This window comes from Crocodylus siamensis, chromosome 3 (genome assembly GCF_052110815.1).
Source record: "Crocodylus siamensis isolate JL-2025a chromosome 3, ASM5211081v1, whole genome shotgun sequence".
NCBI lineage: Eukaryota > Metazoa > Chordata > Crocodylia > Crocodylidae > Crocodylus > Crocodylus siamensis.
The window spans coordinates 99,846,739-99,861,314 of NC_143397.1; the positions used below are offsets into that span (position 1 = coordinate 99,846,739).

The 14,576-nt window shown below is 42.3% G+C and overlaps 1 protein-coding gene across 1 annotated transcript in view; it reads left to right on the forward strand.

The window, feature by feature from the left end:
• HSDL2 (hydroxysteroid dehydrogenase like 2) overlaps positions 1 to 12,618 on the forward strand; it is a 41,121-nt gene extending 28,503 nt beyond the window's left edge. Inside the window, exons 7-11 of the mRNA XM_090038865.1 lie at positions 5,935 to 6,129; positions 6,691 to 6,762; positions 9,401 to 9,598; positions 9,891 to 10,019; positions 11,021 to 12,618. Of these exons, the coding sequence (XP_089894991.1) occupies positions 5,935 to 6,129; positions 6,691 to 6,762; positions 9,401 to 9,598; positions 9,891 to 10,019; positions 11,021 to 11,133 (707 nt within the window). The 3' untranslated portion in view covers positions 11,134 to 12,618. The remainder of the gene's footprint in view (positions 1 to 5,934; positions 6,130 to 6,690; positions 6,763 to 9,400; positions 9,599 to 9,890; positions 10,020 to 11,020) is intronic.
• Positions 12,619 to 14,576: the final 1,958 nt, after the last annotated feature.

The window sequence follows — 14,576 nt, forward strand, 5'->3', positions numbered from 1 at the left end:
ATCTGTTTTAAAAGTGTATTTTAAAAGCTTCAAATTGTGTACTGCAAAAAATACTAGGAAATAAAAAACAATCTTTAAACTTTAGCCAGACAAAAAGCAGAAGGCTAACTGTTGATAGAAATGCTACAAAAGAAACACATTTTGCTGTCAGTTTACATCTTTGATGTTGTATCTGTGAACCAGGCAGGCCCAGAAAGGTGTGGCTGCAAACCTCTCATGCACCCTGCATCGTAAGAGCGTTTTGATCAACTGCCATTAAGATGATAAGTGGTTGAAATAATTTTTCTAATTTTATGGTTTAAATTATGTTTGTAAATATGAAAATGGTAAGTTTTCCACATGGCACGGTGTTGGAGGCTGAGGTCCTCTATTTTAACCAAAGCATACAGAGATGGCAGTTGGTCCTGTCAGGCTTCTTTGGAACAGATCTTGAAAGACGACTTGTGGGTCCATGTTTACATGCAAGTACTTTTTTGCTTAATACTGGAATTTTTTTGTAGTAAGCTTAGACCGCATGATAGTAGCTAACTTGGTTAAATATACTTCTTAATGAAAAGTGTGCAGTTTCCAAAGTCTTAAGGTATGTTTTGAGTTAAAAGGATAAGAAACAAAAGAGATGAAACCCCAGAGCGATCATGTTATTTCTCTCATAAGAGAACAAAGAATGGTAGATTTGGCAGGGTAAATTGCAGTTTCAAGTTATGACTTTTTTCCCTCTTAAAGTATTAAATAAAAAGACTTTATTTATTCCCTGTGGCTGAAGGAAGAATCGTCCTCCTCAGAGATGTTACCCTTGCTGCTTCTGGTCTCTTCTACATTTTGATTTTAAAGCAGATTCAGGAAAGATAACTTCCCTTTTCCCCTGTTCTCAGCTCTTATTTTCATTTCACTTAAATAAAAGATCATTCCTATTAGGATAGTACCAAAGCTGCTTCTGGAACTTGGGGGGCTTGAATGGAGGTTTCCTAGAGTCTGTCTTGGTAGCATCTAGAATACAGCCTGAAGCTTCCTTCTGGAGGCCCTCAGCTTCAGACTCTTTAAGCTAGCCTTTCTTTGTCATACCTTGCATGTTGTGGAGGCTTTATTCATCTAGGCCTTCTGTGTATAAGTAATTTCAGTCTAACATGACTAAAGCCTCCCTGCGTCTATGAATTGACCAACTTGGGCAATCCCATCGAGGAATCTGTGTAAGAAGTAGGATTGGAATGGAGATGGTTTTTTTGCCTACTCACACAATACTCCACTGTCCACTCGCGCTATATTCAGATATCTGTGGAACTGGTATGTAAACTTGCTAAAGGATTTTTGTGGCTATCCCTTTTGTGTGAGTGCCATTTCAGTCTTTTGGTAGTGTTGAAGTGATGTTGTAGCTGTGTTCAATTCAGTTTTTTTAAAGAAGGTGGAAAATCATATTCTTAGTAACTTTCCTCCCCAGATGACATGAAATTGTCTATGTACCTTATACACACACTGCTGCAGGGGCAGGGAGTTACTTTGGGTGGAGGGCTGCTTAACGGGTTTTGATGAGCTGTCACGAGCTGCAAGGATAGCCCTGCCCCTTGACAGGTCCCTGCCACCTAGTTGCCATCTTGGGACTGGGAGTCCCACCCCCTGACTCTTGCCACCAGAAGTCCCTCCCCTTACCCTCAGAGTACTCTTTTGGGGAAGGGGGTTTGCCATCTTGGAGCTGGGAAAAAACCCAACAAATTATATACTGAAAATCAAATATTAACAATAGCATATTTTAATTTTATTCAAAATATAATTTTTTGTCCTGGTTTGTGTGGTGTATATAGAGGTGATTGCATAATCGCTCAAAATGATGTCTTACTCTTGTATATTATAGGGGAGCCTGGAGGGGTAGGAGTGGGTTTGTGGGGAGGGGGGGTGTTTGTGGGGGTATGTGGGTGTGTGGGAATGGGATCTGTGGAGGGAGAGGGTGCATGTATGGGGCAATATGTGTAGCAGTGAGTGGAGCTCCCCCCCCCCCGAGGCGCACAGGTGTGTGTGGGGGAGAGTATGGGTGGCCGCAGTGTTTCTGGGATGTGTGATTGTGTGTGGGGGAGGGTGTGATTGTGAGGTTTGCAGGGGAGGGTTTGTGGATATTGTGGGGTGTTCATGGGACTCCCTGCACGCACCATCCTGAGGCCAGTCTGCCCCTGCCCTGCAACAGCCCAGAGCCCGTGCATCCCGCGACTGCTTCCCATGACTGCCAACAATGCGCAGCCCCAGCCCTGCACCACACCTGCTCTGGACTCACCCCCACGGGAGAAGATCAGGTGGAACTTGCACACAGCCCCGACCCGGCCTGCTCCACACCGCCTGCCCATGGTTCATCTTGCAGGCCCCGGGGGCTGGGGTGGCTCTGCAGCTGGACAGCCTTTTTAGGGAGCCATCTACACAGCTGTCATTGCATCCTCTGGGCTGCCCGACAAGGCAGGGAGTAGTGGCAGCGCAGAGCCAGATGCAGGGCAGCTTGATGTGGTTCGGGCTCTGCACGGCTGCAGCAGGGAACTGCCGGCAGTGGGAGAGGCCACTTTGCCCATCACTGAGCAGCAGTTTGTCCTGCGTTGCTGCTGCTGATCCTTGGTAGGTGAGTCTGGAGCAGGTGTGGGGTGCATGGGGTCAGGGTTGCGCACGGAGGTCCCTGCCAGTACCATGGAAGGAGCCATCTGCCACCCAGGCTTCCTAGAAAGGCAGTCCAGCTGCGGAGCGGCCTCAGCCCCACTGCGTGCCCACAGGGTGGCAGCATGCGCCACAGCTGGACTGTGCCTGGGCCAGGGGACCAAGGGACCTGCTGCAGACGAAGACCTGCCACAGACTGAATCCAACCCATGGGACAGATTTTGCCCACACCTGTTCTAAAGCCTTCTGAATCTCCTGAGACCTGCCTATCTTGAGAGGTGCTATATTGGACCTTGGAGCTGTCTGCCATTCAGGGGAAGGCCCATTTATTTTATCAATTTCCTGGAAAAACAAAAGTTGGTCAGAGGCCTTCCTGACCTTGCCTAGGAGCTAGAGCACGTCAGCTTCAGAGAAGGCAATTTTACATACACGTTTGCTTTGGTTATGTTTTACTTTTTTAATGATGCATTGGAATGTCACTGTGACATTGTTAAAACATTTTACGTGGTACGATAAGTAATTTAGATTACTTTTTGGGCACCAGAAGGGTGTCACTATTAAAAATGAAGCTAATTTGTCCCATATAGAATCTCTCAGGACCTTGGGATTCCATTTACAAATGGTGCCAGAACAACAATATTAACTTGTATTATTTGTGAAGTGCTTTGTGTGGGTTTCAGGGCAATATTTTTCAAAAGATAATTAAACTTTTTCTCTAAAATAATGACCTTATAGTAATGAGCTCATCTTCCCTAATTTACTTTAAAAGCAGCAGAAATATAAGGCGCAGCTTTCTGAATATTGTTAAATTTTTGTCTGCTTCTGAAAACCATTGTTGCACCTTGGAATATGAGAGAGAGACAAGCAGGTTAAAAATCTCTTGAATAAAGCTGTTTCAAAATGCCTATACTCAAAATACAAAGATAATGAATTTAATATGTTTGTGCCCTAACGTAAAAGAATCATTTAGTTTTGTGGCATCTAAAACACTGGAAATTGCTTAATAAATCCACATTCATGTGACTATGTTTGATTAACCTCATTCCACATAGCTTACCACTCCACTAAAATGGAAGCAGATTATTTTTTTTAACTCTTGACTTCAATTTAATCTGACTTCTTACTACCTGTGGAGAAAATCAACATTCTCTCAAACAAAAAGAATAAATAAGAAATCAATATGGTTGCATCAGGAGCACTTTAAAGACACAAAATCAGAAAAAGGGAAGCAAGGAACCATCATTAAGGATGAGCATGGAAGAAAAGCACAAACATGTAGGGACAAAATCAGAAATGCTAAGGCACAAAATATATTACAACTAGGAGGAGATATAGGAAAAGATTTATAACGACTTTAGAAGTGAAAGGAAGATGAAGCACAGGCTCATAACTTGATACTTGCAAAACTAGTGGGAAAAGATCTCTGAGCCATTAGCCATTATTGTTAAGAGCTTACAGAAAATAGTTAGGTCTCAAGAGTGGAAAAGGGCAAATCATTTGCTGATCTTTTGAGAAGGAGAAAAGAACCAGGAAATTATAATTTGCCATTCATCTCCATGTGTATTTATGAAGAAGTTCTCCACTAAATAAAAATTGGGGGTACTAATCAGCTCTATAGGCTTTCTTGCCACAAGAGGGAAGATGTGCATAGGGAAATAGGTTTTTCCAAGTTAAAGTTCAAACGGAAGTAAGATGACTTTTTGAAATATTTACCATCCCAGCCAAGTGTCTTTCTAACTTGCTTTTGAAAATTTTCAGGGATAGAGATTCCACAACTTCTCTAAGTAACCTGTTCCAATGCTTAGCCACCCTCATACTCATATAAAGTTCTTAATCTCTGTCCTAAGGAGGGCTGTCATTCAAAGTCCAGCCCCCTGTTTGAGACAGATGCTTGTCTCTATTGCTCTGTATTTTAGTCAGTCTCTAGTGCTCATCACCTTGTCTGAGCAGTTTTTCTCCTTTTTATCATTCTGTTTTCTACTCTGAGACAGTCTTATCACTTCGGCCAGTTGGCCGAAGCCCACCACAGCATCTTGATGGACTCTTCCGCATGTCCACAATCTCGCCTGCCATGACTTGTTGTTAAGTAAGAAAAATAAAAGTCTGGGATGTGTGGGTTTTGATGTGTTTTGCTCTTGATGTCTGCCTCTGTAGCGAGGGCTCCACCAACCCCTACACCCTAACCCGTTCCACTGGGTGTTAATTCAGCAGTCCATACAGTCTGCCTCAGAGCAGCCTAAACACTCTGTATAATCTCTAGATCTGACCAATCAATAGCCCTGCTGAGCCTGGTTGTCCTTCACCAGGCTTGGAGCAGTGCACAGACCTGACATGAATTTTAACCAGTTTTTTTACTGGCCTGTTGTCAAGATAGTTGCAAACACAGTATCCTGTTGTCTCTGGGAGTACTCCTCTCCCTGGTATGCCTCAGCCCTCCAGAGTTGGTTGTGGGGCTGCTACCTTGGCAGGCTGCACATCAGGCTGAGGGATCTCAGCAGGCTGGAGTATATCAAGCTGGCCCACTTCTGAACAGCCCACCACTGCTAGCTCTACATGTACATGTTCTGCACAATCCATCCTGTCCTTGTGTTCCACCCCTTGGGACACCCTAGGTGAGGGCAGGGGCAAGGATCCCCAGTGAAGAAGTCTGTTTTCCACCTTGGTCCCATGAGCCACCTGGAATCGTAGGTGGTGGTTCCTCCATAGAGCCATTGCCATGAGCAAGCATCTGGTATGCTTTACGGACACCCTGACACTTGCCCCTCTTGCCAATGGAGGGAGACCCTGGTGCACACCTACCTCAAGTGCTCCAGGTTGCAGTCCCTCATCTGACTCCTCCAGAACTTCATGCTGAGGTTTTGGCTGCACTTCTGCTCCCACCTTTTTTTGTTATGCACTTCCTGTCTGCAGCCCCATGAAGCCCCAGGACCTCTCGTTCTGGCCAAACTGGCCATCTATAAAACTAGGAAAGAGGCTCCAGCCAGGGGAAAACCAGGCAAGTGTGGGGCTGTCTTCCCGTCATTCCTCCATTCATGTCTCTGGGCAGAATTTCACTGCTCAGCATCTACAGGCTCCCCTGATTCATTCAGGGAATAGTGGGTGCTGGCCAGTGTCCTCTGCTTGGTGTCCCCTTCCAGTTCCCTTGTTATTAACCTATGACCTCACTCCAAAGTGAGTTGTTGGTTTTGTTAGTCTTTCTCAGTGCAGTTTTTTTGCATGCTTATTTCAATCACTTATGCACAGAAAAGGGAAAGGAATGTTAAACCCTTGTTATTGACCTTTGTATTTCCCCACCCTTAAACATTCTAGCCATACATACGGCTGCAATGGATATGCTGGGAGGACCTGGAGTGGAGAAGCAGTGCAGAAAAACTGATATCGTTGCAGATGCTGCATATTGTATTTTAACAAAACCAAAAAGTTTCACGGGAAACTTCGTTATTGATGAGACTCTATTAAAAAAAGAAGGAATCAAGAATTTTGATGTATATGCAGTTGCACCAGGTAAACAGATTTTAAGAAATGAAATAAACTCAATATGGGGGGTCTGGGATATAGGTAGTTAATCTATAATGATGATTATTGCCTAGTCTTCTGCTATGACCAGGGATGTTAAGTTTGTTGGGCCCATTGCCTGGCTGTCTTCCCTTGAATTTGCCTTCTTGGAAACAGTGACTCCAGTCCTGCCAGACCTCTACCCATAAAACTTCAGCCAAATTAAACATAAGTTAACCAAAGAAAAATGATTTTTGTATCACTTAAGCTGTGTCATTTTTATCAGCCTGTGATGACTTGTTTTCTGCCATTTTTCATATTTTTAATGTGGGAGTTTCCCCCTCAACTTTATAATACTCCAGTTCTGGTTTTTGTCCTTTCTAAAGTGGTGCAAGACTAACCAAATCTTTCTGAAAAGAGTATACCAGATATATGGCTTTACTTTGCTTTACTGACTTCTGTATCCCTAAAATTATATTTTTCCTAGATTCTATTTAACTACGATAAAGATCTGATTTTTTTTGCCCTTCACCCTTGCTAACTCATTTTGAATTTATTTTGGAATTTCAGGTCACCCAGTGATACCAGATTATTTTTTAGATGAAGATCTTGATACTCAGGCTATGAAAATGGAAGCCCAGGGTAAGAAATGTATTAAATGTGTTGAATTCACTCAACTGAACATAATTTCCAAGGATGAAATTGAAAAATTTAGGTTATTGCATCTCTCTTCAAGAATTTGGTCTTGATGTAAACTACTCAGTAAAAGCTTGTTTCTCAGTTGGTATGTGTTATTTTTGAAGGCACTGGCAGAGGCTTCCCCTTATTAGGGTAAGGAAAAGAATTTTTCCTTGCACAGGACCTTCAAAACAATGTGGTACAAAAACAGTAAAGTCATTTAAAAAGGAAAAGTTAAAAGGGCCTACCTTACAATTTTTTGAGGGTATTATGGTCATCACCAAGTGTTCCTAGAAAAAGATTTCAATACAAAAAATGTACTTTTCAGAAGTCATATGCAGTCCCTGTTGGTTAATTGTTCCCTTTTTATATTAAAAAGTTTAGCATCCTTCAATGTCCAAATTAATGTAGGTGTAAGTTTCCTTCTTCTGAACTTCAAACCCCATTTGGGAGAATGTTAGTGTATATCCCTTCTCTTGGAAAACTGCCATTCTAGTTAATGGAAGATAAAAGTGCCCAAATTAAATGGTTTTTCAGCCATGACAATGTGGGCAGGTATCATACAGGAAGAAGAAAGGATGAGACATATCAGTGACTACTTTTGCACTCCAAAACACTATTTGGTTTAGGAAAACATACTGAACAAGAAGCCTGAGAGACTATGTCCTCTTCCTCTGTGATAATTGTGTGGCTCACAAACTTCTCATTAAGCAAGGACTTGTTTACAGTTCACCTTCATGTGCCTTCAGCTCTTAACTGCAAAGTGGAGTATTGATTTAGAAGGTTACCTCTGGCTGAGCTTAGAATAAAACTGATGTCTGTCCTCTAGCAGAATCAAGTCTCTGAGAGACTGTGCACAAATATTTTATTATTAACAGTATGTGAGAACTAATCACTTGCTAGGATATTCTGAGCTATTTTGGTCATTTTTCTCACAATTTCAGAACCAATCTTTTAAATGTTTTTTTGACAAACTACACAACCTAAGGTTAAAACTTACACACATCTTCTAATCAAAGTTGACAATCAGTGTGTTAGGATAGTGGATCAACTGATATCTTCTAAATAATTAACTCAGTAGAAACATGTTGCACACTTTCAAATAATTGATGTGAAATTGTATGAAAGAGGTTATAATCACTTGTGAAAAGACCAGAGGTCAGTAACAAATTCAGTTAAATCTCCAACTTTCTCTTTTGTGAATGTGTGTATGCATACTGAAGGAACTGGGAGGTGAATATGAAAGGAACATGACGGACCAAAGAATCACTGTCACTGTTACTTAGCTTTCTTCTGAGTATTATACTCTGACCAACAGTGTACTTTTTCCTCACCTCAATCTAAGTTAGCAAAGTCTGTGGATTTGAGGAAATCAATTTGATTAGGGTTACCATACCTCAGGGTTTTCCCTGACATGTCCTCTTTTTGGATCCTCCGATCTCTCTCCAGGGTGGGTTTTTTTTTAAATTTGATCAGATGTCCAGGATTTTGGCAACTCAGCTGTCTAGAGGGAGTGGGGGTAGCGGGGAGAGAGGGAGGTGCCTGGGCCCCTGAGCAGCAGCAGGGTAGGGAAGGCAGAAGAGATGTTTGCAGGGTCCTAGCACCTACCAAGTTCAGTTTAGTTTATTTTCCACAGCAGAGAAGGTACCCCCAGGGTCCTAACATCTGCATCTTTCTACCTATTTCTCTTGCAGCAGCATCTGATCACCATGGGGTATGGGACTGCAACTTATGGAGGCAGCTGGGTTGTAGGCAGCAGCCCACTGTGGGGGGAAAAGATTGCAGGGGTGGGCAGCCAGGAAACAGAGGGAGCAGGGGGCTACGGTGTGGAGGTGAGGGGCAGGGAGCCAACTGTGGGTCCGGAGTGTGGGGCAGAGCATTGTATGTTAGGAGTGAGGGGCAGCAGCAGGGCTGGGAGGGCTGTGGCTTGGGTGTGAGGGGCAATGGAATGGGCAGGACCAGGGCATTGTCATCACTGCCCCTCACAATCGTATACTACCCTCCCCCACACGTGCAACAGGTGTCCTCTTTTTTTGGAACTGGAAATACAGTAAGCCTAGACTTGATCGGCTGCCAGTCTTAACATCTGGAGCAGTGGTGCCCAGCCTTCTGGCCCCAGGGGCTGGATGAAAGGCATGGGGTCAGTCTGCAGCATGCATCCCGTGCAGAGTTAGCAGGTGGGGTTGGGCCATGGGTATAAACCCCGTGCTCCAGATCCAGCTGCACACCGGCCCAGTCCTGCACACTGAATCCAGCCATGTCCCAACCTGTCATTACACACCCAGATCTGGCATGCGTCAGCCTGATCTTAAGTACTATGTTACCTGGCCCTTGGGGCTCCTCAGAGGTCTAGAAATTTGGTAGCAGGGGAGTTGCAATTAACACTGCCGCCCTTCCCCACCACCAAATTTCTGGACTTGTGGGGAGCCCCATGGGCTGAGTGACATGGCTCTGTGGTCTGGATCTTACTCATAGACCAGAGGTTGAGTGCCCATGATCTAGAACATTGCTGGTGTTTTAAAATACAGTATATATACTTATCTAAGCAGATTTCTAGAGATAAAATATAATAAAGCATACTTAGCACTTTGTACATTTTTAGGTGCTTCCTCAGGATTCAGAGAGGAGAAGAAAGCAGATGGAGCCAAGCATACAGGACCGGAGGGGAGCCAGATTAGCTTAGAAACAAGTACAACTAAGCCTTTGGGGTCTGTTGCAGAAACATTTAAAATTATTGAGGGAATAATTAATGAAGATGTTGTAAAATCCACCCAAGGTGTCTTTCTTTTTGAGTTATCCGGTAAGGAGGAGGTTCTTTTGTTGAATCCCTATATGCATAAGCTTACAGTAAAATTCATTCAGTGTTTTCATGGCTTATTCGAAGGTACAGTGAAAAATGATGATTTATGCTTGACATCTTCCATGTGATGGAGGATGTGCAACCTCATAGTTTATGCAACTCAAAAATGTTTAAAAAAAACTTAGCAGTTTATGAAAACTATCTTTTTCCACACTGACATGAATGCTCATCTTGCAGACAGTGTGACTCTTACCTAATGTGCTGTAACTTGTTTCCGTTGCCTTCTGTGTAGGTGAAGAGGGAGGAACTTGGTACATTGATCTTAAAAACAAAGGTGGGAACACAGGGTCTGGAGAGCCTCCTGTGAAAGCTGATGTAATTATGAGCATGTCCAGCAATGACTTTGTGAGAATGTTCACAGGTGGGTAGTAGCTAGAATTATTTCTGTGATTCACTGATCATTAGAGGTTCCTTTCATTGTAGATACATGACTAGAGGTCTTAGGGTTTTGGTGGCTAAGTACAGTATTATTCCCCAAATCTTTCCTGACCTTTATACTACTGAACTGAGACTATATAAAGGGTGGAACTACCACTTTTTTAACATCTACTTACAAGTCTTCCTTTTCCTTCCCAACGCTTTAGATGTTTCAGAAAGGACCAACTGACCGATTGATCTTTGTTTGTGCCTTTCTTGTTTAAATAATCTCTCTGAATTATGTACATTTAAGGCTTGCAGAATATATTACATCCAGAAAATATACAAATGGTTGTTTGTTCAAATGCACTTACATCAAGTGTTTCAGCACTTGCCTATAAGTTAGTTTCGTTGACTGAAAACTTGGTTCTGTTAAGGTTTTTTGGAATCATGGGCTGGATGCAGACTTGCAAGCATGTGTATTTCTGTGGGGACAATGTTGAGCTTGTTTGGAAGAGAAAAAAAATGTAAACGTTAGTTTGACCCTAGCATATCTTCAAAACAGAAGAGAAGTGTAAATTAATCACTTGCAATGTTGTCCATTATTTAGATAAATCAGTCATAGTTATAAATTCCACAAAAAAATCACTACAGAAATGGGTGGATGAAGGAAAGCCCCCCCAAAAACAAATATTGTTTAAGTGCTTTGCAGAATCAGGTTTTATTAATTTCACACACATACTGAATCTGTTACTAAATTGGCCCCAGAGAGTGGAAAACATTTAATCAAAGAGCAGCATAATTTGACCTTCTTGCCGTAACTAAAAATCACCTGGATACATTAAAGGGGGCTCTCAACAGCTTTGGTAAACTTCAGTTTTTGTAAAGGTTGTTATTGTTCACAGTGTATGTATAGAGTATGTGTAGGGAGAAGGGGGGGGTGTTTTTGTGGAGAGGGATTTGCATGTGTTTTTCATGCTGATATTTTTATTCCCTTCTTTGTAGGCAAGTTAAAGCCAACCATGGCTTTTATGTCAGGAAAACTGAAGATTAAAGGAAACATGTCATTAGCACTAAGATTGGAAAAACTGGTGTCCCAGCTTGGCTCCAAACTGTGAGGGGAAAGCCTTATTGTATAGAACATTGGCCTTTTAAATAAAAATGGTAACACTTTTCAAATACGTAATTTTTGCTTTTTTCTGCTATAATATGAAAAATGTGGATTTGGCCTTATGAAACATGGAATTATTTGAGGGAGGATAACTTGATGATCTAATTAGGGCAACAGATCTATCATGTGTTTTCAAAATTCCCCTAGTCAATGCAGTCCTGCAGCCAGTCTGGAGGTTGCAGTTCCTCTCTCTTGTCTCTCTTAAACTTAAGCTTCTCTTCCATATCTTGATCGGTAGACTTCTAACGAAGGGGCCTTAGAGATTTTCTTCAAAGCCAGTTGATCATATTCAAGCAATAAAGAATGGAAATTGCACTGAAAGGTCATAAGTTGCTCCCTCTGTTCTCCTTGGGCTGGAGAGACAGAGGATTGAAATGAGTTTGCTTTTGCAGGCTTACAAGGCCACATGATTAGCTTGGCAGCTTTAAATTATCCTTTTTTCTGTACACCCACTATAAAGATCTGAATGGATGACTTGGTCAGTTGGGTGTTTTTAATGTTTTAAAGAAATATTCTGTCCCAGGCCTTTAACTGTGAAACTTGATTTCTACTAATGAATTCTTAAATTTGACATAGAAGCTCTTGGTAAAATTGTACTAAGCAAAATCCAAAGTATAAACCATTGTTGCTGGGGGTGTCAAGCTCTTCCACTTGGCCTTATGGGCAAAATCCAGATCCACCTCCAGGGATGGGACAAGTGGCAGTGGCATTCAACTCTATAGCTATCTGAGTCACAGTGTTAGCTCAGGCAGGCACAGGGGTTAGCACTGCAATCACATGCCTCACACCTGCCAAAACAAGTCCCCACTGTACCCATGATTTCAGTGGCGGGGCAAGCAATGGTGATGTTACTCCTTGCTACTGTCTCAGTTCAGGGAGCCATGGGGATTGCTGCGGCTCACCCCACTGCCAGAATCCCTCCCTCTTCCCCCTACAGGCTGGATGTCTAATGCCCCTGGTATAAATCATTTAGTCAAATAGCAATGCTTTTGAAGGGAATATGTTACATTTATCTAATTTTGCCAGTGAAAACTCTTGCTTGGCCAACACATATTAAATGAGTTATAATAAGCTAATATTTGTACCTGTATGCAAGCTTGTTTGTAGCAATGGACAGGAAGGCAGTGGCCTAAGACCCAGGATACCCAGTTTTTATTCTAAGTGTTGCCACTAGCCTCTGAGATGGCTTTGGGTGTGTCACAATACTACTATGTGCCTCAGTTTCCCCATCTGTGAAATGGGAATAATGATGCTGACCTCCTTTTGTAAAGCACTTTGATTGAATGATGTAAAACAGTTCTAACTAGTTTCAAATAACGAATAGACTTGTCTTTAAATAACTTACTACTATAAAAATATTACAATTCTGATGTTCCAGTGAAATTCGTGTTGTTATTGCAGCTGTCATCAATAAAGAGCACTCTGTTTTATATTCTTTGTGTAACATATCCTGAATGAACCCTCATGTTCACAGAAACTATTTTTCCAATGATCACATACATGTATGAAGCATGTTTCTAAATCCAGTTGTACAACCCTGCAGAAAGTGAGAGCAAGGGTACTTACATTTTTTTTATTACTTGAGCATCAGCATGATTCCTTTAACAGCCCTGCCTGACTCCAGGATTTCTCAAGGACAGCTAACTGGTTAGTTCTATGTCTTCCTAAACCCTAGTATCTAACAAGAAGACAAACCTTTTGTTTCTCTGCTATCCTAGCTGGGCCTCTAGTTAATAAATAAGCTTTGTACTAATAGTTTACCTGCTTTTTGCCTACCTTACTTGCATATTAGCTAACTTAACTCTTGGACAAAATAGCTAGTAGCTAATAACTGCCTAGTGTTTATGGCATTGGCATCTATAGAACACTATGTGTTCTCCTCTGAAACAGTGATCATGTTGGAAATGCATGTATCCTTCTTGTTTGCTGTCTTACACAGGTGAAGATAACCTATAAATCTGAAAAGGGGAAACCAAAATTTGCAGGCACACGTTAAAAAGAAGCATCAGCATAAGATGTGTTGATACCACGCAGCCAAGCATGCTGTTGCAGTGGCCTCTATTCACACTGTGTCATCACAGTGCTGCAAACTACATTGCTAGCAGCATGCACTTTAGGTGGGCATCCAAGTTCCCTCCACCCTGCCTGCAGGCTCATGTTCTTGTGTGAATATTTTGCTACCCGTTGTGGGATGCCTGCTGGATACAGTGCCATCCAGATTGGTGGGACTTTGTAGTCAAATGCCCAGAATTCCCTTTGATCTAAATCAGTGGTGCCAAGCTCATCTGAGGCCCTGGGACACGGGGCTTCTTGCAAGGCAGATCTGGCCCAAGGCCTGGGGACAGCCACTGTGGTCACCATGGCAGCAGATCTGGCAATGAGTCCAGATAAGGTGACGGGTCTGAGAATGGGGGTCTGCCACAATGGGGTGAGTTTGAGAGCAGCTGCAGCAGTGAGCCTAGCTCACCACCAGTGGTCATGGCCAAAGGGCCCTGAATTCTGCAGCAGGCCACACCCTGTAACTTCTGGTGATAGCCCACAGACCCTATGTTTGAAACATCTGATCTAAATAATAATCCATCTCCCTTTATCGTGCCATTTCTGATCTTCCTGCTGTAAACATATGCCATGTGAAAGACTGCAGTGCCCCTCTCCATTTTTGGGACAAGACATGATCCTGCTCTACTGGAGCAGCATACAGAAAGAGGTGGACTTGCCTGTGAAGACAGATGCTTGTTAAACATATTTGCTCAATGCAGCAATATTTTTATATTTTCATCTAGCAAGCACTGAATGGTGGGACATGGCTGCAACAAAAAGTTGCAGGAAATGGAGGAATGAGATATGGCCATTAAGAGTGTTAAATTAATGTGATACTTTCTTCATAATTTTTTTAAAATTGGGTTCAATACCAGACAGCACTGCCTTCAGCACCAAGTAACATTGAAAAAAGCACTCCCTACCTTTTCTAGTTGCAGTCAGTTAACTTTCAGTATTTTGGTATCTGCAAGAAAAAGGATTAGTCAACTTCTTGTAAAGGCTGTTTATGTACAAAGAATGAGGTAAATGCAGGTGACCAGCCCACAACATTACTAAATTCCAGGCTTGAAAATAACCACTCATTCTACTTTTTCAGGAAAGGTGTGCCAAACCAGTCTCCAGATTTTTTGCTGTGCAGCTTGAGTCCCCTCCAGGTCAAAAGCTTCTTAGAAGTATTACCTATTCAGTTGGTTGCCAGTTAGAAGAAACTGGTATAGGTTTATGGTATACATAGCTTGTTTCAGCTTCAGTCAACTTTATTTAAATTCTGGCTTCATTTCTATACATTTTTTAATAGTTACTTTGACAAAATTATATTCTATTAAATGTTCAATGTACATGTTATGGGCA